This window comes from Acanthisitta chloris, unplaced genomic scaffold, assembly GCF_000695815.1.
Source record: "Acanthisitta chloris isolate BGI_N310 unplaced genomic scaffold, ASM69581v1 scaffold7531, whole genome shotgun sequence".
Classification (NCBI taxonomy): domain Eukaryota; kingdom Metazoa; phylum Chordata; class Aves; order Passeriformes; family Acanthisittidae; genus Acanthisitta; species Acanthisitta chloris.
In genome coordinates, this window is record NW_008655410.1 from 1 (window position 1) to 24439 (window position 24439).

At 39.3% G+C, this 24439-nt stretch overlaps 1 protein-coding gene across 1 annotated transcript in view; it reads left to right on the forward strand.

Annotated features, from left to right (window-relative positions):
• Positions 1-60: 60 nt before the first annotated feature.
• PLXNC1 (plexin C1) overlaps positions 61-24439 on the forward strand; it is a gene marked incomplete at its 5' end in the record, with an annotated part of 66265 nt that continues 41886 nt past the window's right edge. The window contains 6 exons of the mRNA XM_009083884.1: positions 61-220; positions 10016-10138; positions 11480-11614; positions 13691-13791; positions 18817-18931; positions 19921-20065. Of these exons, the coding sequence (XP_009082132.1) occupies positions 61-220; positions 10016-10138; positions 11480-11614; positions 13691-13791; positions 18817-18931; positions 19921-20065 (779 nt within the window). The remainder of the gene's footprint in view (positions 221-10015; positions 10139-11479; positions 11615-13690; positions 13792-18816; positions 18932-19920; positions 20066-24439) is intronic.

Genomic DNA, 24439 nt, shown 5'->3' on the forward strand with positions numbered 1-24439 from the left:
TACTTTGCAAGGGCACGTCTATTTGGACTGTGGGTGCAGGAGCCTCATCGTTTCCTCCAGCCTGGTTCGCCAGGGCGAGCGGGGCTGGTGGGTGGGCGTTTTCCGCCACAGCCGTAGTGCCAAGGCCTGGAACACCACTGCCGTCTGCATCTTTGGGATGGAGGAGATGAAGGAGCAAGCCCGTACGTCGACGCACTTCATCATGAACGGGCAGAGCTCTGTAAGTCTGGGCATCGTTTTGCTAAGGTGTCGTCCTGCACGCCCGTGTTGACACTGTGGTTGTTGTGACTGGTGTCCCTGTGCATGACTCGTGGGGTGTCCTCAGCGCCCCGACAGTTTACAAGGAACTTCAGAGCCACTGCAGGCTTTGCACATCAGCCCTGGCTCTGTTAGTCGTGGTGGTATCTCCAGCTCTTCCTGTTTCTAAAGAGCTGATCCCCTAGGAGATCCTGCAGTATACTTCCCACCTACCTGCTGGGAAAGATATGTCTGAGGGAACACCTGAGGGCATCCTGAGTCAGGCCTGAGGCTCAGGCTCCTCACTGAACTTGCCCTTTTCTGCCTAGGATTAGTTGTACTTCGTGTTATTTTCTGTACAGCCTAGATAAAACATCTCCTACCTTATTCTGTGCATTCGCATCTCATGTCATTGCAGCTACATCAGAAATGAAAAAAAAGCCCATCAAATTGACTCCTGTGCACTGGACTGTGTGCACTGTTATCCCGATCGCTCACTAGTTATCCGTGGTTGCTTGTTCCGTGTGGGTGTTTCGCAAGCCTCCCAGGCTTGGCCTTGCTCAGGAGGGCTGACTGCCCACATCCCCTGCCCCAAACCCATATGTGCAGCAGCCAGCGAGAGGTGATAGTCTTTGTTGCTGCACTGGTTACATTTTCACAGGCAGTGGTATCCCGGGGAGATCCCCTGGTCACCTACTTCTGTAACACACTGTCTACAGCTCCTTCCTGGGTTTGAGGGCACATGGAGGGTGGGATGGGCAAGGCGACTGGCTTTGCTGTGGCCTCGGTAGTAAAGAAATGAACTGAAAATTAAATTTGAGAAGCTAAAAATGTAATTCAGGTGAAGAAGGTGCTTTTGCAAGGCCTGTCCATGCTTTTAAGTTGCACTCAGATGTCTTTTCAGAGCTGTGGCAAAAGGAACACTGAAAGGTATCGAGGAGGACTGTAGGGGATCAAGCGAGCCATCATAAAGCAAGCCCTAAGCCTTTTGCAGTTCCCCCACCATCCAGGGACTTTGCAGCTTAACCTCTGAATCTCTGCTGTGTTACAATAGGAGTTTGTTGGAAATTCCTTGAAAGAAGTGCAGTAGATTTACTGCTGCTCCTTGGCTTCCCAAATCTAGCTCATAGCGGAGCACAGTGCTGAGATTTTTCCAAATACAGACTACCGGAGGGCGCGTGTGATTCAGTCTGTTCATCTCCTGATGGAGTTGTGAGACTATTGCCAGTGTTAGAGGACATAGTTATGAATGAGAACCTCATATGTGGGTGAAACAACTGTGCTGAAGTAAATAGTGCAACTCACAACAGAGCCAGAGCCAATCCTTTGATTTGCAGTGCTAGTTTTATACCTTATTGCATGATTTCTGTGCTCTCACAAGGCAAACTTGCTGAATGAATTTGAAGATCCCAAAATACCTATTTGCTTGTTGGAATGGTAATTTCTATTCTTTGTTCCTAATGGCTCATGAAGTTTCTCTGCAAGGTGGTTTCTGAGCCTGCAAAACAAAACAGAAAAAGAAACCTCCCTGGGCAGTAGGTCCTTTATAAACACTTTACAAAGCCCCATGCTAGAAATTCCAGAAGAGTCTCATGGATTTCATAGTATAACAATGTAGGTACGATGAGGTGTGTATTTCTGCACGCAGGGCAGTCCCCTGTCCCCATTGCTTCCCAGGGCCTGAGTATGAAAAACCAATGATCCACTGGTTTCAGGACTGATCTGATTCAGATCAGGTTGCCATGACTCCAGAGTTACTTTCATGTCCCAAAAGGTTCATCCCTCCTGAAAATTTAGATTATATTTGGGTACAGTGCTGAAGAATCATGACTTTAACAATGATTTAAAGGACTGTTTACTTAACATTATGTCCCTAACTATGATGATGTTATTAATCATGATATTTTGGCACAATAAATACAGTTTACCACTGAGAGGAAAGTGGTATTTTAATATCTTATGAGGTAGCAGGGCATCTGAGTCCTGTGTAATAATATGACCTGTAATATTACGTGGCTAATTAGGCTTCCTTTTTAAGTTAATTATATGTACTTATGGTATATAAACATAGAAAAAATGCACGTAGTTCAGCTTTAATATGTTTTTAATACTACAGAAGGTTAGGCTAGGCTATTGCAGAGTATGTCTGGAGATGACAGGCCCATATGCTGCTGCTTCTGGGTTGTTTTAGACCAGATCCTTCTACTGTCTCTCACCAAATCACGGGAGTCCCTGCAAACATGGAATATGCTCTTCTTGGACTCAGAAGCGTGCAGGCTTCAGAAGCACCAGGAAGATGGTGTGTGGCACATCCTTCAGCGTGCAGCTTGTAGAAGTGTGTGCAATAGGCGGCAGTGGCTCTGGCCAGAAAGGAGTCTGTTGTCGCACGAGGCTGTTGTGTGTGCATTGTACTACTATGTGCAGGAATTGCAGCAAGCAACAGTACTTAACACATCCTCTAAAGTCCGGTCCTTTGAAGACAGTGTTGTTCCTGAGCAAAGGAATGTGTTTGCAGCCTTATGATTGCTTGGAGTGCAAGACCTGTCTGGTGTTTGTGGTGGATGGACATGCTGAATGGCAGTCTGGCTTTTGCATTGCAGATGCCATGTGTTGTAGGGTGCTGCAGGTCTTAGTCTTCTTTGCTGGGTGCACTTGAATGCTGGAGCTCGGGCGTGATGTGATGAGGTACACAGATCCCAGACATGGACTGTCAGTTTATGTAGGAATTGAAAATGCAGGGATTTTTTCACTGCAGGAATACAGTTTATAGTTAGAGTATATGTTAGGGAGTAGTGGCAGTTTGTTTTCCTTCTGATCTTGTCATCCTTCAGATTTCTGTAATTATTCTGATTACCCTTAGGCAAGACATCCTCCTACCCCTCTACACTCACACAGCTGCATGTATTTGTGCTGTGTTGACACTGTGTTTCTCAATAGGATACTGCAAGAGGGATTTAGCCCAAGGTATTTGTGGTCCTGAATTCCTTTCTATGCTATTGCTGTGTGTTTTACCCTGAACTCCTTCCTGTGAGGTTGAGGTGTTGAGCTTTCTGGCCCTAACCCAGTAAAGCACTTAAGGGTACTTTTAACATTAGGCATACAGTTCCATCATCTTCATGCCCATGCATTTAAAGCTAAGCATGAGCTCAAGTACTTCGCTGGATTTGAACCAAATTGTTCTGCATCCTGCAGGAACTCATTGCAGATGTGTAATCTCTTTAGCCTTGCTTCACCTCTTAGGCCAAAGTTCACATTTGCATTAAGTTTTAATGCTGAAGTCGAGTCTGACTTTGAAAAGAAGTAATTTTTAAGATCTTTGCTTAGCAGCTTTATCGAAATGTATGTGACTGCTACAAATTCTGTGGAACAGCTCCTTATGAGCACTAGCTAGCTCTGTTTAGGTTTTGTGCAGTACTGTGCTCAAAGCAGTTTGTCCTAGTTGGATGTGTTCATTCTGGACATATACAATACAGGAATCCCAGAGACATGATCCCTGATTAGCAGAAGGCAAGTGGTGTCTTAGGTGAAACTACTCTGAAAAGTTTTTGCAGTTTTATATTCAACTTTTTTTCTTTTGACCCACAAATCTCTTAGTTTTGAATACATCTACTTAATATGCACCGTCAAGGTGTATGTGTTAATGGACACTCTAGCATAACCTGCATGTGTCTAAGTGCCTCTTCTTCACAATTTCCTTAGTTAATAAATGTGAATTTGCCAAATCTCATTCTCTGTTTCTTTTGAGAAACCTGATTGAGCACTAGCAAACAGGAGGAACACAGGAATTTGTCACAAACTTGCTGCAGTAGCTAGTGAACTTTAAGAAAGGCTTTTCTTCTGTTGTTCTGTGGCTGAACAGGAGCTACTAAGATATCAGATCTCTCATGGAGATCCCAGGATCTTGTGGATCACAGCAAAGTAGATGAGTAGAAGTTCTCAAATTGGAGAACATCAACAGGAGAGAGATGTAGTGTGTTACCTAACTGCAATGACAAGTCTGGAAATTGGTTTCACCATTAAAAGTAGGTGCATGTGAAGAAAAAAGGATTCTACAATTTTTCAGCGAGAAAATCCAAAGAAGTGTTAAGTATATACCTGTATGACAGAGAGAAGTGGCTGTAGTTTATATTAAGTGTTTATTTTATGATGTGCAGAGGCTAAGTAGCTGTGATAGCTACTGAATGCTAAGCTACCTTGGTCGGATTTTCATCTGCTGTTTAGTGCAAGTAAAGATATACAACTTTTTAATTTTTCAGTGGGTGAGAAATACGAAGGTTGGTATATGCCCCTTAATTTATCGAGTATAGTTTGGAATCCTAGGAGAAGGTTTAGCTATCATAAGCTCTACTGAAATGAGATTTTGAAGTCAACAGAGTCACATCAGTTTAATCATGGCCATTAATTTGCAGGAATGACATTTGAATTTGTGCGGTAACTCATTTCAAAGCGATTCTTGGTCTTTTATTTAAGGAAAGAATTACAGACTTCTAAATACAATTTTGGATCAAAATTGATCCTGTAATTAATTTTCTAGTAGTAAAGTCAATTTTGTGTGTAGAACAGACTGCTAGTATTGCATCTGATGTTTGATGGATTTCTAGAGTTAATGTTTCTGTCTGGTTACAATGAGTTTTCAGTTCATTGCTGTTGAGTGTGGGAAGTAAGCCATGGGAGACTTGTCAGGTCTCTGCTTGATTGTCCTCATAGTGATATTTTTTAATCTCTTGTCCAATAGAAACCTCCTCTGTTTCACTTTGTGTTATTATTTTTTGTTAGCTTGCATACACCTGAGTCAAGAGCCTGGCTCTATTTTGTGGGGCCCTCTGCAATTGTCTCTTCTGTAGGCTGAACCAGCTCAGTTTTGGAAAAGACCTTTAAGGTCATCGAGTCCAATGGTCAACCTAGCACTCCCAAGTCCACCACTAAACCATTTTGAAGTTTTCTAAGTACTGCAGGTTGGTCAGGCAGAATTGATCTTTGGTGAATTTATGCTGGCTTTCCCCAGTCACTTGGTTGATCTTCTTGTGCCCAGAAATGGTTTTGAAGAGGAATGGCTCCATGCTTTTCCTAGGGAAAAAGTGAGACTGACCAGTGTGTAGTTGCCTAGGTCATTCTTGTCTTTTTTGAAGATGGGTGCAGTATTTGCCTTTATTCAGTTGGAGACTTCCCCTGATCTCCACAACTTTTGAAATATGAGAGACTAACCTTTCAGCCTCATCAGACAGTCTCTCAGCATCTTCCTACAGATCCCATCTGTCTTCCTTGAAACTTCTAAAAGCTGAGATTTCTTAAGAGATCCCTGGCTTAATCCTCTTCCAGTACTAGTAGTTTCTTTCCTCCTTGAATGCCGCACATACAAAGGACCACAAGATGTTGCTGGTGAAGTCCAGAGCTGTGTCTGCATCCACTGTCGGTAAATCTCCTGACCTATTCAGCAGCTGGTGTGCATTTTCATTGTTTATTCTTTTATTGCTCATGTAGTGGTGGAAGCTCTTCTTGTTGCCCATAACATCCCTTGCCAGTTTCAAAACCAGGTGAACTTGGGTTTTCCTAACACCATCCCTGTATGTCCAGGCAGTTCCTCTTTAGTCACTTGTTCCTGCTTCCACTTCCTTTATACTGTTGTACTGCAGTGTAGTTCAATCATGACTTCCTTGATTAGCTAGAGGCCATCTCCTGATACGTCTGCTTGTTCTCATGAGTTCTATGTTTGGTGAAGGTTGTCCTAGAAGACCTGCTAGCTTTCCTGTGCTCCATTTTCCTTCAAAGCTGCCTCTCTGAAGATCCCACAGACCATTTCTCTGAACAGGCTGAAGCCTGGTCTCCAGCTCTGTACTCTGTTGTTCTTTCCTCATGGCCCTCAGGATCATGAGCCCAGTTATTTCATAGTTACTACAACGAAGGCTGCCATTGATTATCACAGCTCCAGTCAGTTCTTCCTTGTTTGTGAGTAGAAAATCCAGAAGAGCATCACTCTTTACTGATCCTGTAGGTTTAACAAAGCCTAAGGTCCCATCTCATTCACTTTGTCCCCAGAGCTTTGTAGTCCTGATCTGCTCTAGGCAATGTCCTTAGTGTCCGTGTGGATGTGTAACAATGAGTGCAAGGAGTGAAAAATCACAGGCAGTCCTCCTGCAATGTAATGGCTATGGGCCCCTAAAAACAAAAGGAAAAAAAAGTGACCCGTTGTAACAACATGACTGTTTAGCAAATGTGTACCTTCATCCTTCACGGGAGAAAATCTCCAGCCATGGTCACCCACCACTTCCTCTTGCACTCTGCTAATGTTCTGTTCAAGCTCAGTTGTTTTCAAAGCCTTCCTTAATGAAGCTTGTTTTTCCTCATTGGTTATTAGACACTTTACCAATACTGTTAACTTAGATCTGAGGGCAGTAAAGGACCATTTCTGCTGCCCTGAGAAGTCACAATTTTCTAGCTTCCACATCTCGGGCATCTCCATCAGCATCTTGCTCAAGCGTAGCCTCTGACTGTCCCTCCTGCCTTGTACCATGAGGCTCAGGATCTTGCCTCTGCAAGGTCTGTGTGAAGACCCTCCAATTTCCTGGTCATCCTACTTGATTTTTTTGCAGTCTGCTTGCCTGGGCAGGTTTGTCCACCCAACACAAATCAAAAAACTGCCTGGAAGTAAAATTTTGAAACAGTTCATCTCCTCACTCCTTAGCTCTAATAAAGGCTTACTGGATGCACCAGTATAGTATAGTTATAGTAAAAATTGACACGGGTGGTTAAAGAATGGTGAAGTTAAACACGAATGAGGTTCCAGCAAATTTTTTTTTCCTCTAGGAAAAATATCTATGTATTGTTCCAGTGTTGACTATTGCCATACACTACTTACAAATCTCATGCTCTTTTATATAGCTGCATCTGTTCTTTCACTGTGATACTCAAGCCCTTTATTTTTACTTTTTGGACAGCTGCAGTGTGATGAGTGCTGCATGAGCTAAAAATGCTGCCCTTTTCTCTGAGGCACACAGTCAAATAATCAGGAGGAAATCAAGACAGAAAGTAGAAATGTGAATATGGTTGCTGCAGCTGGAACCATACAGAGATAAATCTGAAAATGAAATGCAAAGTAGAAAATGAGTATAAATACTCTCCATGCCAATAACCAAACAGCATGGTGGGGTGAACTTAAAAGCAAAATTTAAGCTAATTCAGGAGATTTCTAGGCTTACTTGTGCATGTGAAGATTTTGGCAGACTACAGAATAGAACAGAGAATGAAACTGAAGAATTAATAAAAGGAAGGTCTTACAGAGCAGTATTGTCTTTTCTTTTGCTTTTTAAATTTTTTTTGCACAAGCCTGAAAATGTTACAGGATAGGCAAACAAATGATCATGGGGATGAGTGACTCTTCAAGTATAAAGGAAGTTTAGACTGTAAATGCATTTTAAGGATGGATTTAGCTGTGAAAGAAGCAGCTTGGGAAGGCCCTACAGTGCTGTAACCCTATTAGTCACAGTGGAAGAGGTAAAAGGGCTTGTTAAAAAAATAAATGCACATGGAAAAGGGGTGACAGAAGGATGAAAGCAGCAGCTGCACCCTGGAGGGAATAGGCAGACTGGAGAAATAGGTTGCAAAGAGGGAAGGCAATTTTTGTTGTGACTGCCCAGTGTCTAAATTCCCCCTCTTCTTATCCGTATTAGCTCAATGTCGTGTTGACCCTCCCTCTAGCAAACAGAGGGAGGGGAGGAGACTTCCACACTTGTCAGTGTTAGTTCTTCAGTCAGATGAGAAGGATGCACTGATATGACACTAGTTATTTTACTAGTATGTGGGTCAAAATAAAATCTGGCAGCAAAGCTTTTCAGAAACAGGGTGAGTACTCCTCTTTTTTGTGATCTTATTGTACAGAGTCTGCAAGGAACCTAGGGTGATTTGTCTTGCTTACACTACTACATGGTGCACTGCAGAAAAAATTTTCCTAATTTTGGTGGAAATGAAAGCCTGGAAGCTCCACTTCCTCACTCCTTAGTCTGAGTGAAGACTCATTGTGTGCACCAGTCCTGGAGTTTTGTTACCTTCTGATCTATTACAAAAGTGAGTTGGTGTTTTCCACTGTAAAATGCTTGCAATCACACCCTGCCCCACAGACTACCCTGGTACTGGATTCTCATGCCCAAGTGGGTTTTCTGAAGTTCTGTGCCAGTGCATGTCAGTTCTTGTCTTCTATCCTGCTGCATGGAAAAAAATAGTATCTTTAAATATGAAAGTAAATCTTTTACTCCAAGTGCCTGTTCTTTCAAGCTAATTAAAATAATTCAGATGACTGAAGAAGATTTTAATTGACTTAGTTCAGAAAAAAATTTTTTCTAGTGAAAAGACTTTCTGGGGTTAAGCCAGCATCCTAGCATGCAAGAGAGTTCAATTCAGCTGTTACTGTGTTATGGATTCACTTTGAGAAATGTCTTCACCTTTCTTCTAAATGTCAGTTTTGATGACCCATTCTCACACTTTGTTTTGTGCATTAAAGTGAATAGGTTCTTGTGCTCACAGGCTTCCTGTAAGTTAAGGAATCTGTCCTTGGGGCTGAGATTCTGGGCTTTGTAAGATGACCTACAGGGCTTGTTCCCAAGGACCTGGTCCTACCTGAGCTCTTGTCCCCTACCTCTCCATGCCTCTTACTCCTTTGCGCCAGCACTGGTGTCTGTGCAGCCACATGTTCATGTGATGAGAATGACTCAAATGAAGATTTAGGTAGGTAGGTAAGTAGGTGGATTTACAGACCTAGGCACATCATTTCCTTAGCTAAGCTCACTGGAAAGCATTATACTAATAGAGTGGAGAAGAGGTAGAACTTGGCTGGGGTTGACACATTTGTAGAACAAGTGGGATCACACCTTTGGCAGTATCTGCCACTTAAAGCAGTTAGAGGACTTTAAAACTGAATTACTGCTTGCTAGGAAGATACCCAGACTTCTAGGGAGTTTGAGGCGGAGACCATCTCTCTCTCTCTCTCCCTCTCTCACCTGATGAATGACCTTATTCTCAGACATCTGGATTTTCTTTCAGGATTTGATCATCTGCAATTGGGGTTATTTTGTTTGGTTTTTCTTTCCACAAGATACAGGGATTTCATGCATGATATTTTCTTTCATGACTTACCACTTCCTCCAGCTTGGATGGAGAAAGGAGGGTAACATGTTGATTTGTAAAGTTCACACGGTTATATTTATGTTCTTCCTTAACATGAACTTTATACTGCTTTATTTCATTTTTAGATTTATGTAATACACAAGTCTCAACTTCCTTTAGTGTCAAGGAGGATGAAGCTTCGCATTATTTTTACAAACACAAAGTCTGTTTGAAGTGTCTCCTTTCTCCAGAATATTTGCATGCCTTTGAAAATTGTTGCTAAGTGTATCTGTAGCCTTCATCATAGGTGCAGGCCAGGTGATAGCAAAGCATGGCTTCATTGAGAAGAACTGGCATTTCAGAATAAGCTCAGGACATTATGTCCCAAAAAAGAGAAATTCTATTGTAAAGTAACTTACTGCTGCTAGGCCAAGTCAGTAATTTAGCTGCAGTAGATGTAATCTTTATCACAGATGTCATCAGTTGCCATGTATAAAAATCTAGTTTAATGTGTCATTTCCAATGGTATGTTGCTCTGAAAGTGTGTCAGAATTAGGATGCTACCTCAAGTATTGTCTAAAGTTGGATTTCCTGACAATGTTTCCAGGGATTCTTTTTCTTCAGATTTTGGAGTACAGGTGAATGATTTTGTAGTACCTTTTTCTTATATCTGATTTTTCAGGAGGTGCAATCAATCAAGAAATTACCTACCTTGATTCACTCTGGATTAGTGGCTGTTTATGGCACAGTTGTTTTGAATCGGATAGTTCTCTTCTTGGGAACAGAAGATGGACAGTTACTGAAGGTAAGTTGAGTGTGTCAGTTCTTCCCTTCTCCACCAGCTGCTGCTGTGTTCGAGTGGGTAAATGTTTCCTGGTTTAGGCACTGTATTATAAACAGATATAATCCCCTGGATATTTGTTTCTGTTTTTTTGTTTGCATGTGAAATAACTTATGTATTGTCACTAGGACAGCAAGTTAACTTTCAAAAGCAATTATGTACCCTACCTAAAATCCAGGAAACATTTCATTAAACTGCTAATGCCCACAGTATTAATTTATGGACTGCGGAGTTGTCAGTTATTCTGTCTTTTGTTTCCCTCCTTGCTTTGATTTTCCCACAGAAATATTAAATATTGTTAGATTTTGGAAGCATATTTGTTTGTATGTTAGCTTATCTGTGTGATGTGAATAGCTGTCTGTTAGAGGGAAAAGTCAAGTTTCATTTTGCCTTAGCTTCTGAATAGTTGACCTATGCTAGCTTAAATCAATCACCTGGAAGTGAAAGTCATCTTATCTCATTATCAAACATTTCAGCCATCCAGCCAAATGTCTTTCATGCTTTAATTGTTTTCTGGGCTTTGAGAGAATGTGCATTTCCTGCCTACATTGCAAAGGATAACTCTCATTCTTTGTCTTTATTAAGCAGACATTTGGAGAAGAATATACTAGAGACCTTGAAAAGCTTTTGCCCATTTGATTTCATTGTGCTTTTGATAATGAAAATTGAAACTGAAGTCTTCTGTGTCTCCTTAATGCAGTGGAGACCATGAACACATCTCCCTTGTTTAGTCACGAAAGAAACCAATGTTGGTGTGTTTATTTAACTTGCAAAATAAAGTTTCTGTGGTCTCTGGTTCCCTTGAATTCTGTGCAAAGGGTGGTGGAAAACTGTAGAGTTGGGCAAGATAAGAAAAAGAAATACCATCACAGATGTAGACTTACAGAAGCCACAAAGAAACTTGTGTAAGTTCCTTTTTATGTAGTGGGTTGTCTGGATATTAACTTATTTTCTGAAGGCTAATACTTTCATCTCCATTCATAGGAGTGTGTAACACATTATGACTTTGGGATGTAGGCATTTTCTCCACGCTCAGTTTCTGCATCAATCAGGAACATATTTGGTGGAAGGCATGTTTCATACAGTAAACCAGTGACAGATTCAGTGCAAGTGTGGATTTTGTTGAAATTCTGTTCTGGTGGTGTTTTCGTTCCCCTTTCTCCAGTGTGAGAACCAGTGCAGTAGCTGAATTGAGCCAGGGAACAGTAATTCATTTCAGAAGCTCTGATGTTGCTGAAATTAGGCTTTTGTTTAAAACGTTGACTGATAAGTAAAAGAACTTATGAATAATTTAATGTGTTTTAGGCTACTCTTAATGAGGATATGGAATCTAATTGCCCAGAAGTTTTATATGAAATTGAGGAAGAAACCTCCGTTTTCCACAAACTTCGACTTGATCCAGTGAATAATAACTACATCTATCTGTCCTCTGCCAATAAAGTAAGTACAATATTTAATAAAATAATGAATTAATGTAAACTACTGCTTTAAGGATTTCTAATACTTTATAAGTGAAGCATCAGTTTGGGTCAGAGTTAGACCTTTAGTATCCAAACTGCAGTTACCAACTTTACATCTAGCATCTGGTTATGTTGTCTAAGTTTGGACTGCACTTCTGCAGAGCTTGGAAGAGCTTCTGCTGCCATAGTGCTGCCCAGTGCTGCTATGATTCAGCAATGCCCTTACTCATTGTTATTTTATGCAATTCTGTCAAGAGAGTCTTTGTTTCTCTTTTTTTTTTTTTTCTGGAGGCATCATGCAGAATCAAGCTTGGAGGTAGCAAACAAAACTTGTACACTCTTTGGAGATGAAGTTCCTCTGAATTAGCAATCCATATGTTGGTAGGTCAGGGTTTGTCAGTCAGTTAAGCAGTTTATCATGTGGAGAAATCTCTTAATGTCAGAGATGGCTTTGAAGTCTTGGTTCTGATGAAGTCAGTGATAAGGCTGAAATCAGTGATAAAATTCCCGTTGTCTTTCGTTTGGCACAGACTTTAAAAGAACAAAACAAAACAAAAACAATGAGAAGTGAGCAATGTGTATGCATAGCAAGGCCAAGGAGTTCAGCAGTCACTGAGAGCTGCTGCACGTGAGCAAACATGTCAGAGCTGTGTGTCAAGCAGAGATCAGCTCCCAGGTGCAGTTGTTGCAACACATCCTGCAGCAGGGGCTACTGAGCAGCACCTCAGAAACTTCCTTTGTCTTGCCAGCGGTGGAGAAGGTGGCATTGAACACATAAGGGCTGGCTGTCCATCTTAGCTGGAGAGGATTTCACCCAGCACTTAATTACCTAATTTACAATAAAATCACCTTTCCACCAGTGAACGTGGCTTTTTAGCCTGCTGTCTGAGAGCAGGGGTGAGTTGGTAGGAGAACTCCTGGCTGGTATAAACCATCTATCACAAATGTAGAAGAAATCAAAATTTTAGTCAAAAGTATATGTAGATATTTAAAGTAAGGACTTGAATGTTCTTTAGCTTTTTTAGAAGAAAATTTGTTATAGAGGAACAACACCTTTGAGGAATAAGTGTGCCTGTCTGATCATCTCTTGGAGCTGAAATAAGGCTTCTACACTGTCTTTTTTAACTTGCTAGTAATCTAGGATTTTGACTGTTTTCTGAACTAATTATCTCACACACCTTTGGATAAACTGAGCTTTACAATGTATGCATAGAGACAGCAGTAAATATAGTTTTGCGGAAATCCATGCATTCTTGTTTATGTTCACAAAATATAGGAACTTTCAATTCTCAGCATTCTGTGTTTCTATGACTTTTGCAAATTTGTAAAAAAATGGTTTGAATTAATTCTTCTTACTAAGGTCATTAATTCACATTGTTATTAATAACATTATTTGTATCTGTATTCAGTATTAGTAATCAGCTTTCTCTTTTTCTTTTTCCTTCCTTTTTCTGAAAATGGCTGGCTAGGATATTCAAGCTGAATGTACAAGTATAGATACATACAATATAGCCACAATTATCTACATTTACTTATTGAAATGGCATTTTCATGCATGCTGAGCAGTTGCATGCGTTTGTTCTAGTGTGCACATGCAGTAACCTGACATGGTGATGCAAACACAGATGCATTTTGTTATGTGCATGCATTTTTGGATGCACCTTCATCAATCATTTAAATATCTCAGTTCTGAGGAGAGGAAAATGGTGTTCTGCTAAGCAGAGCATTATTTGTAAAACATGCCTCCTTTCTATTACTATGTCTAATTCACTATGCTGATCAGTCTTTCTTGCATTAATCTGCCCATGCTGGCCTTTGAGTAGTAGAACCAAATTGTTATTGTCAGAGGCGTTTCATTATCCGATAGCAAAATACAACGTGTGCAAAATAGGCTGCATATTTCTATCCAAAGGTCTTCTGGCAGAGGGGAATCCGTTAGGAGGCTTCCCCAAAGGGATTGTGCTTGGTTGCTGTCAGATTTTTAATGGTAACCTTCAATTTCCCTGTTTATGGAGGCTGTTTAAATTCAGCGTGTTACTGCGTTCTTTGGTTTCAGGTGAGAAGAATACCAGTCGCAAATTGCAGTAAATATGCTTCTGAGCAAGAATGCTTATCTGCAAAGGATCCCTACTGTGGGTGGTGTCCTTTGAATCGAAGGTATTTTTTTGGTATTTTAGACTTTCATATTATTAGTCAGTGTACATTTTGACTGGCTTGGGGCTATTCAGCATCAAGATTGTGTCTACTGAATTTTTATGGAATCAGTCATAGCCGTAAACGTGAGACAGTTCCTTGTCAAGTGAAAGGGAACTCTGCAGCTTTTAAAGACTATGTAACCCTCAGATTTTGAGATCTACCCATAAAACATGTTGGGCTAAAAATAATAAGTCATTTTTCTTTCTAACGGTTATTTTTGCCTTCCAGATTGATTGAGACATGAAATTTTATACTTGTGCTTGAAGCATCTTAATATCTTAGGGCATCTTGTATGTGAGAATGAGAAAAGAGTGCTCAGTTGTCTTCAGTATTGATAGTTCCTTGCTTTGGAACCACTGCCTTTGTTTTAGGCCAGAGTAGAATTTCTTTCTAAGTATGTGTAATTCACACATTTGAATCATTAGTTTTGCTACTTTATTTGAGTTAGGTTTGAAAGCTGTTTTACATCTGTGGCCTGGACTGGAGAATTTCCTGGGTCATCAGGCCTAGTCTTGGCAATTGCAAGCAACCACATCATGTAAACCTAAACCTCCCTGACCTGTTTGTGTGACTGACAGTCTAATTTTTCTGCTGGTTAAAATATGTCTGCTCATTTTCATCATGTGTGTCTTTATGGACAGGTTATACTTATTTGTTCTGATGCTCACATCACCTTGGCCTAAATAGGTTTCACACACGCACACACACACACTTACCTTTTCAATATTTTTTAATGAAAGCAGTCTCTCTTTGCTTTCATTTTGGTGTGCTAAAACAGTGAACTTCACTGAGATCCTCTCATATAAGATACTCCTTTCTTACCTCCACTCCAGTAACCTTTCTGTGAAATGTATGCATCCTTTTAAAATAAGGATGGCCAGGACTCTCACAGTATTCCAGAAGAGATTTCAACCATTCCTTGCTTAATGTTGTTTAATCAGTCTGTCCAGGAAGCACCTGAGTGTGTTCTGGGGTCAGAAACATGCTTTTCATGGCAGCATAACATGACAAAATTGATGGGCCACAATCATCCATGATGCCCCCAGGTCCTTCTCTTTCTTTGTCTTCTTTCCAAACTGATGAGTTTCCAGTCTATAACACATATGGGTTGTGAGATTTTTCATTGCTCTAGGTACATGTTCTTATACTTTGCTTTGAAATGTCATCCCATTTCAAGGTTATCCAAGTTTTCTTGTGTGATATTCTTATCTTCCTCTGCATGCTAATGTTCCCAACTTTGTATCATCAGCAGATGTCAACGGTGTAAACCTTATGCTAGTTTGTCAGTGATTAAAACCTTGAACAAAAGTGGCTATAGGATGGGGTTTTTTTTGAAATTCCATGCGTTGCCTTCTTTTGGAAAGTTAATACTACCCATTTTGGTTTGTTTCAGTGTTAATGTGATTTTGCTGAAGACCTGCTACTTTGTGTTTGCAAAGGTAGTTATTGGCAGGGAGTAGATGTTTCTTCTGTGATGTGTTTTCTTCAAACTCCTTTTTGCTACTTTGTTAGCAATTGTGTATGTTACCTTATAAAGAGTTTGTGAATAACAGTTATTAGTCAGTAAATCCCCTACTTATGAGGGGAATCACCAAAAGTTTCCGTCTGGTTGACACAGAAATAATTTACTCTTTCGGAGAAAAAATGAATTACTATAATATGACTCCTGTTCAACACCCACATAAGTTTTCACTGTCAAACACTTACCATGGTTAAATATTTGGTTTTGTGAAGAGAGAGCTCTGAGGGAAGCTTTAGAAAAAGAGGAAGACATGTTTTTAGCCAGTGTTTTAATCAGAGTCCATATATGCCCACTGAAGCAATATAGTCTATAGTATTTTTGAGACCAATTATAATGTTTTATACTCTTACAGGGAAATATTTTTTTTTATAAAATGCACACTCCTTTTTTAAGTAAAACTCACCACCAATACTAGTGCTTCGTTTTAAAGACAGTGTGAACTCAAATCCAGTATTTTGATGAAAAAATCTGCACATCCCATGGCAAGAGAAACCAAAGGAAACAAAATTTTTCTACTGTGCCTCTTTCTACTTTTTCTTCCACAGGAACAAATATATAAATTCTCCTTTTTACTTAAAACATTCAAAACAATTACTCATTGTGTGATTTCTCTTAATGTTTATAGATTTTCTGTAGATGAATCAGATTTACCTGAATTATGCTGAAATACAATTCCAGTACAAGGCACTGAAGTTTTACATATATTTTCCATACGGATATTACACAATGTGTTACCTGACATGACCAGACTTACTTTTGAATTTGGTCGTTGTGTGAGACATCTGTGGATTTCATTCAGGGATTGGTACCCTGGAGAAAGAAGCCAAAGCTTTCTCTGAAAGCATGTTCTCATTCCATGAGGAAATCAGTATGCTTTAGCAAGGCAGAGAGAGCAAATGGAGTAGGATCTGTAGTTAATACAGGATTAGTGAAGCAGAGACTCTAGTAAATATGAGTGAAGTAGTGTGCATAGGTAGCATGGTATCGTAATCAAATAAGAGGAACTCAATTCCAGTAGTAAAGAGGAATCTTTAGTAGTATAAAGAACTAGCTTGGTGTGAAGATGTAAAAAAATCTTGACTCTGTGTTTCTCTGTACACATATCCATGCATGTCTGAAATCTGATCCATGCATTCTGTACCTCCTACATTTGTATTGTATAGGGTCAGGTCCACCTTTCCAGGAAAGACAGACTGAGTAGTTGTCTGAGTCTGTATGTTAATTTCAGAACCATGTGGTTCACAAATGATATCTATTTGTTATATTCACTCCAGTGTGCTTGCAGTCAATATCAATTTTCTAAAAATAGGGATATTAGAAAAGAACTTCATCTTTAGGGGAGTGGAATTTGTGTTACTCTTGGCCTGTGCACAGCAATGGTGAGAATTTATGCCTAGGGATGCCAAATGAGACTGCTTCCTATGAAAACAGATGTTCTCTGTTGCACATTGAGTGTTAAAGGTCAACTTTTAGAGCAACAAAGATGCATTTTTTTCCCTGGGTGACATTTCTGGGTTTGCTATTAAACATTCAGATTCTTCATTGCAGATGAGGGAAACAAGTTCACTGCTTGTGTTCCTCAGGCAGTCTAAGAAGGCAAATAACTTTGCCCTGGGACAGTTGTAAATATTCAGCTTGATAAACAGTTTTATTTTTTAATATTTTAATTTAGTGTTGCTTAAATGCATACACTTATTGGTGCAAGTATTGCTAGTGTGTTGCCTTGCAACTTTACCATTATAATCCTCAGCCTGTCAGAAAATACAGGGTCTTTTTTCTGCGTGTCATTGCCAGTTCAAGTTACCTACCTGTGCATATCTGAGAATCCAGTTTGTGCACATCTGTTGATGACTGATCCCATCCTCTGCAGTTTAAAACTGTGGTGCTAAACTGTGGTGCTAATAGATCTTTGTGATCTCAATAAGGTGAAGAGAGATATAAATGAGACTGAAATTTGTCCTAGTTCAGTTGGTTAGAAATACGTTAGGCATAGTCCCAATTTATTATAGTGTCATTATGATCTGAGTGTATTTAACTGCAAAGCCCCACCAGGTTCTTGTGCAGTAGGAACTCATTTTCCTAAGGAAGTGACCTTGTGCTTAACTGCATTCCAGTTGCCAAATCTTGATGTATGGAGAAAACAGCTTCATGGTTTCTCTGGTTTGTGGGGTTATTTGGGGCATTTTGGAAAGAGGTACATATTTTTGTTGAAGTCATTCTCGTGTTATTCCTTCTGAAGAGAAAACACATTACTTGTGAAATACATCATACAGTGAGCTCCTCATGAAAAGGTTCTTTCTTTGCAACTGTGTACTCATTTCTAGTTTTTCGCAGAGAAGTGGTTCATTAAGGCACATGTCACCAGTCATATGATTAAAGCTCTATGTCCTTCTACGTTTGGTAGAAAAGTAGGATTAGAACAATATTAAATGTTGCATTTATTTCTGCAGTTAACACTTACTTGTATTTAATTGCTAACTATATGAAATTACTTGGAGTTGATCTATGAGTTGTTCATTAACTGCTGACAGCAGACAGTATTTCAAGGATTCACCTTTCAAACACAGTGATCGTCCATCTAATTTCTATGCCTATGTTCTCCTTTTCTTATAACACGTTTTTAATGTGTGTAATCTTTGTAGTACTTTCATATCACAGTGTTTCCTCATTCTTCCTCAATTTTTTGTTGTGTAGTTTCTGTTTCTCACAATTTGGCACCAACAACATTTTCATTTACTTTGTACCATCCTACTTCTGAAATGGGTTTTACGCTTGAAGACAGAGAAATCTATTTTGAGCTACCTTTTCAAATCTATTGTTTTTAACCAAGTGTACTGACATAAAAGGGAAAGATTACTGTTCATATTGATGGATGACAAAGTAGATTAGGAAGGAGGATGCATCTCATCAACTATACACATTCGTAGCATAACTCCATGTCTGAGCTTCACCTCCATCTCTTCTTATACTCTCTGGAGAGAACGAGCAGTTTCTATGATGTGTGGTTCATTTCATTTTTGCACGAATGTCTAAAATAGGTTAGGTGAATTGCACCCTAAAAGAACATATTTCTCCCCCTAGAGCGTAGAGGGAACTGGTGGGGTGAAGGTGGGGAGTGTCAGATCTAGAGCTATACAATGAAGCAATCAAGTTGAGGGTGATGAATTCCATCCCAGGCTACCAATTCACCAATTCTGCTGTTACTGGCCAAGCATCTAATGCTTGAGTCTCATTGACTTTATCAAGACCCTCGAGCATATATCAATGCATTGTAATTTATTTTGATAAGCAGAAGATTTTACTGATTGTTTTCCTGAAGCTTTTTGCAGTTACATCCATATTCCTATATAAAAAAATCAATAGTGCTCCTGTAAAAAAATCAATAACTTTAAATAAGCTGAAGTACAGTGTCTGAAGTCAAAGCCACGATAAGGAGGCTGGTATAATTTTATGTATGCTTTTAGGTGCACATTAGAAGAAAATTGTACACATTCAAACAGCATAAAGGGTTGGTATAACATTTCACATGCACCCGATAAAGATCTGAAACTCCAGCTAAATTTCCCTGCCAAAAATCAGGTATGTACACCCAGTTTTATGTGTGCTTGTTTATTGTGACTTAAAATGTGTAAATTTGTTGTTGCTTCTCTTCATCACCATGTTTCATATATTAGTTTCTCTTACCTCAACAATTGGCAAATGTCTTGGAAATCTCAGTAAGTTGAATGTGTTGATTAGATAGATGTTCTCTTCCTCTCCTATGAAATATATCCTGAAGTGTAGCTTCATGATGTTGAGACAATTCAAATATTGCTTATGCTGACAAAGGCAATGTTTCTGTTGTATCACTGTATCAGCTATTTTAATATTTCCAGTAACCATATATCAAGTGCATTGTATAAGTTCCAAGCTTTGGAACAAGTTAAAAAGTATTCTCTGGACACATATGCAAACACAAATGTGCCTTTAAGTGTGTGATGCTAGTATTTACTCTGTATCTGTTCACAGCACGCACAGCCTTGAGTATTTGATTATCTACTACTGTGACTGGCCACTTCATCTGCACACTACTGTTTCTGGTTTCCTGATGGAATACACTAATGTGATCATATTTGTAAAGTTCTCTCAGCTAGAAACAAAGGATAATTCATTACAATAAAAATTCATAATTAAGTGCACTTTGGTCATAGATACAAACATTTTTCTCTGAGGATTTGTACATTCTTGCTCAAATATTTTTAAAGGAATATAACAGCATATAACATTGTTGCGGCAACATTCTAGTTTTAAAATCCAAAACTATTTCAGATTGCTCCCCTAACATGCCTTACAGATCCATTTAATGTCTGGAAGTAAGCAATGCTGTTCCTTTCAGAACTCCTTCTGTATTGCTTCTTCAGTTGGAAGACTCCCTGTCCTTTCAGAGTCTACCTAGTGAATTGTCTGCTTCCACTACAAAAAGTTTCATTTTGTATATTTCATAGTTTGTCGTTGTTTGTAAAGACAAGGTGATGACTTAGCAAGGATTGCAAGAAACCTGTTGTATTCTTGTTTTTGTTGTTTTATAGGTGGTTGTGACTGCAAGTGTAAGCAAAGTCCTTACTTCCTGTATGATAAAAGTTACAACATCTGTTGAAATATTTTATGAGAATGTAGTGCTGAAAAACTCATCCTGTTTCTGCAGTCTAACCAGTCTGAAGATAACTGATAATGGTATGTTTTACTATTAAATACAATGCTTCTTCACTGACCTTTATTACTGGGGAGTACTGTACATAAATACAGGCCCAATGTGTGTAAGAGCACATAATGCTTTGTCTTAAATGTCAGTGAAGGGAAATAATACATGTTTTGTTGAGTGAATTAAGTACAATCACACTGTTCTTGATGGTTAAATTTTGTTAATATGGAGTCCTTTCTAGAAGTAAGAGCACGTTACCTTATAGCTGGAAGCAGCTTCTTCGGTTCAGCCTATAGCAGTGCAGTGTTTTAGCATTAGCAGTATATTTATTTACGTGATGCCATTAATAACTGTCTGAGGAAAATTAGGATGGCTGCAGTGGCAATCAAGCTGGCTGGAGCAGTGGGAGCAGCACTGGACTTGTGCTCTGCCTTGACAAATTAATCCATCTTAACTCTTCTCTCCTGCAACCATAACTTGTTTTTGCAAGAAACTGTACTAGCATAAATAAGAGGAGAATCTAATTTTGAATGTCTGTACGATAAATAATCTTAACATTTAATTAACTGCTTTAACCTAACCTAGAAACTATGAGAAAGTGATTGTCCAATGTAGAGGATTAGCAGAAGAATACATGGTTCAGGGGCAATTTGGCACATGCAATTTTTTTACTGGATTTCATTCAGCTTTCTGAATTATTGGTTGACTCATTTTGCAATAATTCTTATACTATTTTGTTCACCAGTAGTCCTCAGAGACCTGAGCAGTTTGTAATGGACACGTGATGCTTGTGATCTGATTTGTGTATCATATGGGCAACTACAAGTTTTAGAATGAAGTGGTAAATTACTGAATATCTAGACTTTTGAGCTCTTCTCTAGACTTTGTTCTCAAAGATCAGATGATGATCTTTCACAGTGGAGTCTTATTTGACTTAATAGTAGGGAAATGTCATCACTGCATTTCTTCAAGGGTCTGTATAGAAGCACAAAGCTTTTTTAATACAAGTTGACCTTATAACTTTCCAAAGTTGCTTATGTTAGAATGCAAAAGAGAGTTTTAATCTAAACTGAGAAACAGATAATAAGCTGAAAGGATACCATGTGCCCTTCAGTGACTTGAAGAGGAAATAGAAAATTCAGATAAATGCCTGTCTCTATCTTTTCCGTAATAATATAACCCAAAATACAGGTAATACTCTGTATGAATCTGATTGTCTTATAAAACCTTGTGTAGAAGGAGGAATTAAATCTTACCTAGAACTTAAAAGGACCTCTTGTTCTGAAGAACTCAGTGCTGCAAATAACTGTCTCTCTCTCTCTCTCAGGGACCTTTGTCCCTGAAGGAAGTTCTTTGGAATATTTGGCTCTCAGGAGCCTGGGGCCTTTGTATGGGAAAAGCTCCTCTGGCCTCACAGAGGTGTTGTGTCAAGTTCCTGTCCAATATTGTTTCAGGAATTGAGAAAAAAAGACTTGTCACTAGCAGGTGACAGCTAGAGTGATATCCATGAGTATTCTGGTCTATTAAGTTGTCTTTCATAAACACTATTAGTGCATTTTTAAGAGGGAAGGATGCATTAGAGAAGAAAATGTCCTTTATTGAACCAGTCCCAAAAGCCATGTTTTCTTGTAATTATGGAGCATATTGGTTTGCTTCTCTGTCTTCTCAGACTAAGGCCCTCTCTTACTCCATTAGCAGGTTTTCAGAGTACAGTGTTATGGAAGCCAGCTCACTTTTCTTGTGCTTTGTGCCAAAAATGAGCCCATTGACAGTGTTAACCAGAAGACTCTGAGCTTAGCATGTGCCCAGTAGTATTACTGCCACTCACACTCTCCTAAGAGCTGAGATATGTTAGTGGATAATGCAAGTGTGGAAGTTATGTTGACTATTTATGATACCTCCTGTAAAGTGACCTCAGTCTCATGAGAAGATGCACTTGCAAAAGTCCTTTCATTTCTGGGAAATCATTTCCGAGAAAAAACATTTTGAAAATACTTAATACTCAGTGTAGTCTGGTGCATTTTAAAAGGTCAGCCCAGACCACACAGAAAATAATAGGTTCAATTAATTTCAACACAGAGAAACTCAGGTAACTGTATTTGACAGTGTTGTTTTTAAAGTATTTATACAAAATTACAAGAGAAGACAAGCTCTGCCAGAAGGAGATAAGTTCCTTTCTTTATTTACTACACCTAGTAAAATACTATTTTTCTGTAGTCGATGGCTTGAGACTTTCCTCAAGTATTGATGTAGGCAAGTGATTTAGGCAATTTTGTGCCAACATGTCAGATTTCAGCAGACAAGTAGATTTCTGTTTGATGAAGGATTTCAGAATGTCTGTGTGTACTCATCTACATCTTTAGAAATTAAAATACCATTAAAATCAAACTCTTTGCTGTCCATTTAGTAAGGTATTTAATCACATGAACAGTGCCAAGGTCTGTTTCTAACAAGCAGTTCAGGTGACCTTTGCAGTGCCATGCTGACGTGTGGAGCTCAGAGATACTTCTGATTTAACAGTGTAGATGTAGCCAAAGCTGGTTTTCATCTGAACGAGCCAGCCTGCCATAAAGGCCAAGGTTTCTCTACCTTTGCAAGGTAGATATACTTGAAATCTGTGTAACTTTCCTGGATTAAAAAGCTAGCTAGTTCCGAGCATAGAGAAGCCAGAAAGGTCTGCACACATGGGTTTCGTTTGATCTCGGGCAGTCATTCATTTCACAGACGTACACATCTGCAGGCAAACAGATGAAAGAGACCATGGCTTAAGTGGTATATGTCTAACTCTACTTTTCGATGTGGTATTCTGCTCATAAGAGAAGATACTCTTTCATACCACAGCTGCCAGTGAATTGTCGGTATAGTAATTGCTAGCTGAAATAATGGCAAATTGACTCATGCAATCATAAAAGATTTAAATAGGATGAAAATTGCTACTGCATAGATTATAAAAGGAGACTGAAACCAAGTCTCTGAGACAGAAAGAGAAGTATGGAATGTTTGGGTCTCTTGCATTAGAACAGTCTGTTGTGTTAGAAGGCTTGAATTCAGGGTCTGGCTGTGCCATAGCACATATCACTGTGTGCTTTTTGGGAAATGATTTTATACCCCTGCTTCATGGTAGCATTTCCTTATCTGTATCCTGAAAATAACATTACTTTTGTTTGTCATGCAGTGGTGGCATCAAGCTTAATTAATGAGTGTGTATAAAGCCCTGGCACAACTCAGCTGAAGGGTGCTATGCAGAAGGAGAAAATCTAGCTATTTATATCTCTCAAAAGCATGAGTGAATGTATGAGAGAAGGTGCATACCAAGTAAAGAATAGCTGAAGGGACATGAGCTTTCAACTCAATCATACTTAACAACTATTTCTTGTAATATTCAGCATATATCTAACATGCACATTTTTCCAGATTGTCTAGTTCTTGAAGCATCGCTGTCCTCAAGCTCTTGGAATATTACACAAACATTTCAGTTGAAAAAGTAAGAGCCTGGTTCTTATTAAAGTTCATTGAGGGGTTGATGTGTGTGTGTGGGGAGGGGGACTGAAGTCATTCATCATTCTTTTCATTGGAAGGAACTATATTTTACTAAAGATAGTCAGATCCCTTCTCATGGCCCACTTCCTCCTCCTTTTCTTTTTTTTGTCCTTAGAAAGCTACTTCTTCTGATGACTCTCTTATTTAATGGGATCCTGGCAGCTAACTGTAAGAGAGTCATTACAATGACTGAATTTATGGCAAGTGCCTGAAGAGATAATAAAGGATGTCACAATGACATTAAAATCCTTTTTGTCCTTGGGAAAAAGGTGGGCCCCTGGTACTCAGGATGAGGCCTAGATTAGAGGAGTCAGGAGATTCTGTATAAGTCACTTTGTGAAGCTGTTTTTTAATAGACTGAGATGCAATTTAAATATGGTCCATGGGTAACATGAATACAATTAAACCTGAAAGTAACATCTAATCTGCTAATAGGAATAATGAATACCTATACTTCTGTGAACATAATTTTTCAGAGCCATGCTCTTTGTTGAGAGCTGGCAGAGGAAACATTTGTGCGCAGTACACAGCCTAACCCTTTATGATAGGCAGTTGTTAGTATGTAGAAAGATCTGGCTAATATGTGCTGTAGGTAACTACAGTGTTCCCATTCAGAATGCTCCTCCCCTATACAAAGAGGCTAATCCATAGGCATCTGGGATGAAATTAAACTCTTGCTTTTTGGGAAGTGGCACATCACTTCCTTGTCCCTGGAGCAACACAGGAAAGGAGCTGTCTTTCCTTAAATCAGAGCATTTCTCAGCATGTGTGAAGAGGGACTGTGCTGCCCTTGGCTCTATTCCATGCTGATAGACGCATTGCAAAGCAAGATAGGGACAAACTAGTCTCCAACAGGCATATTTTTT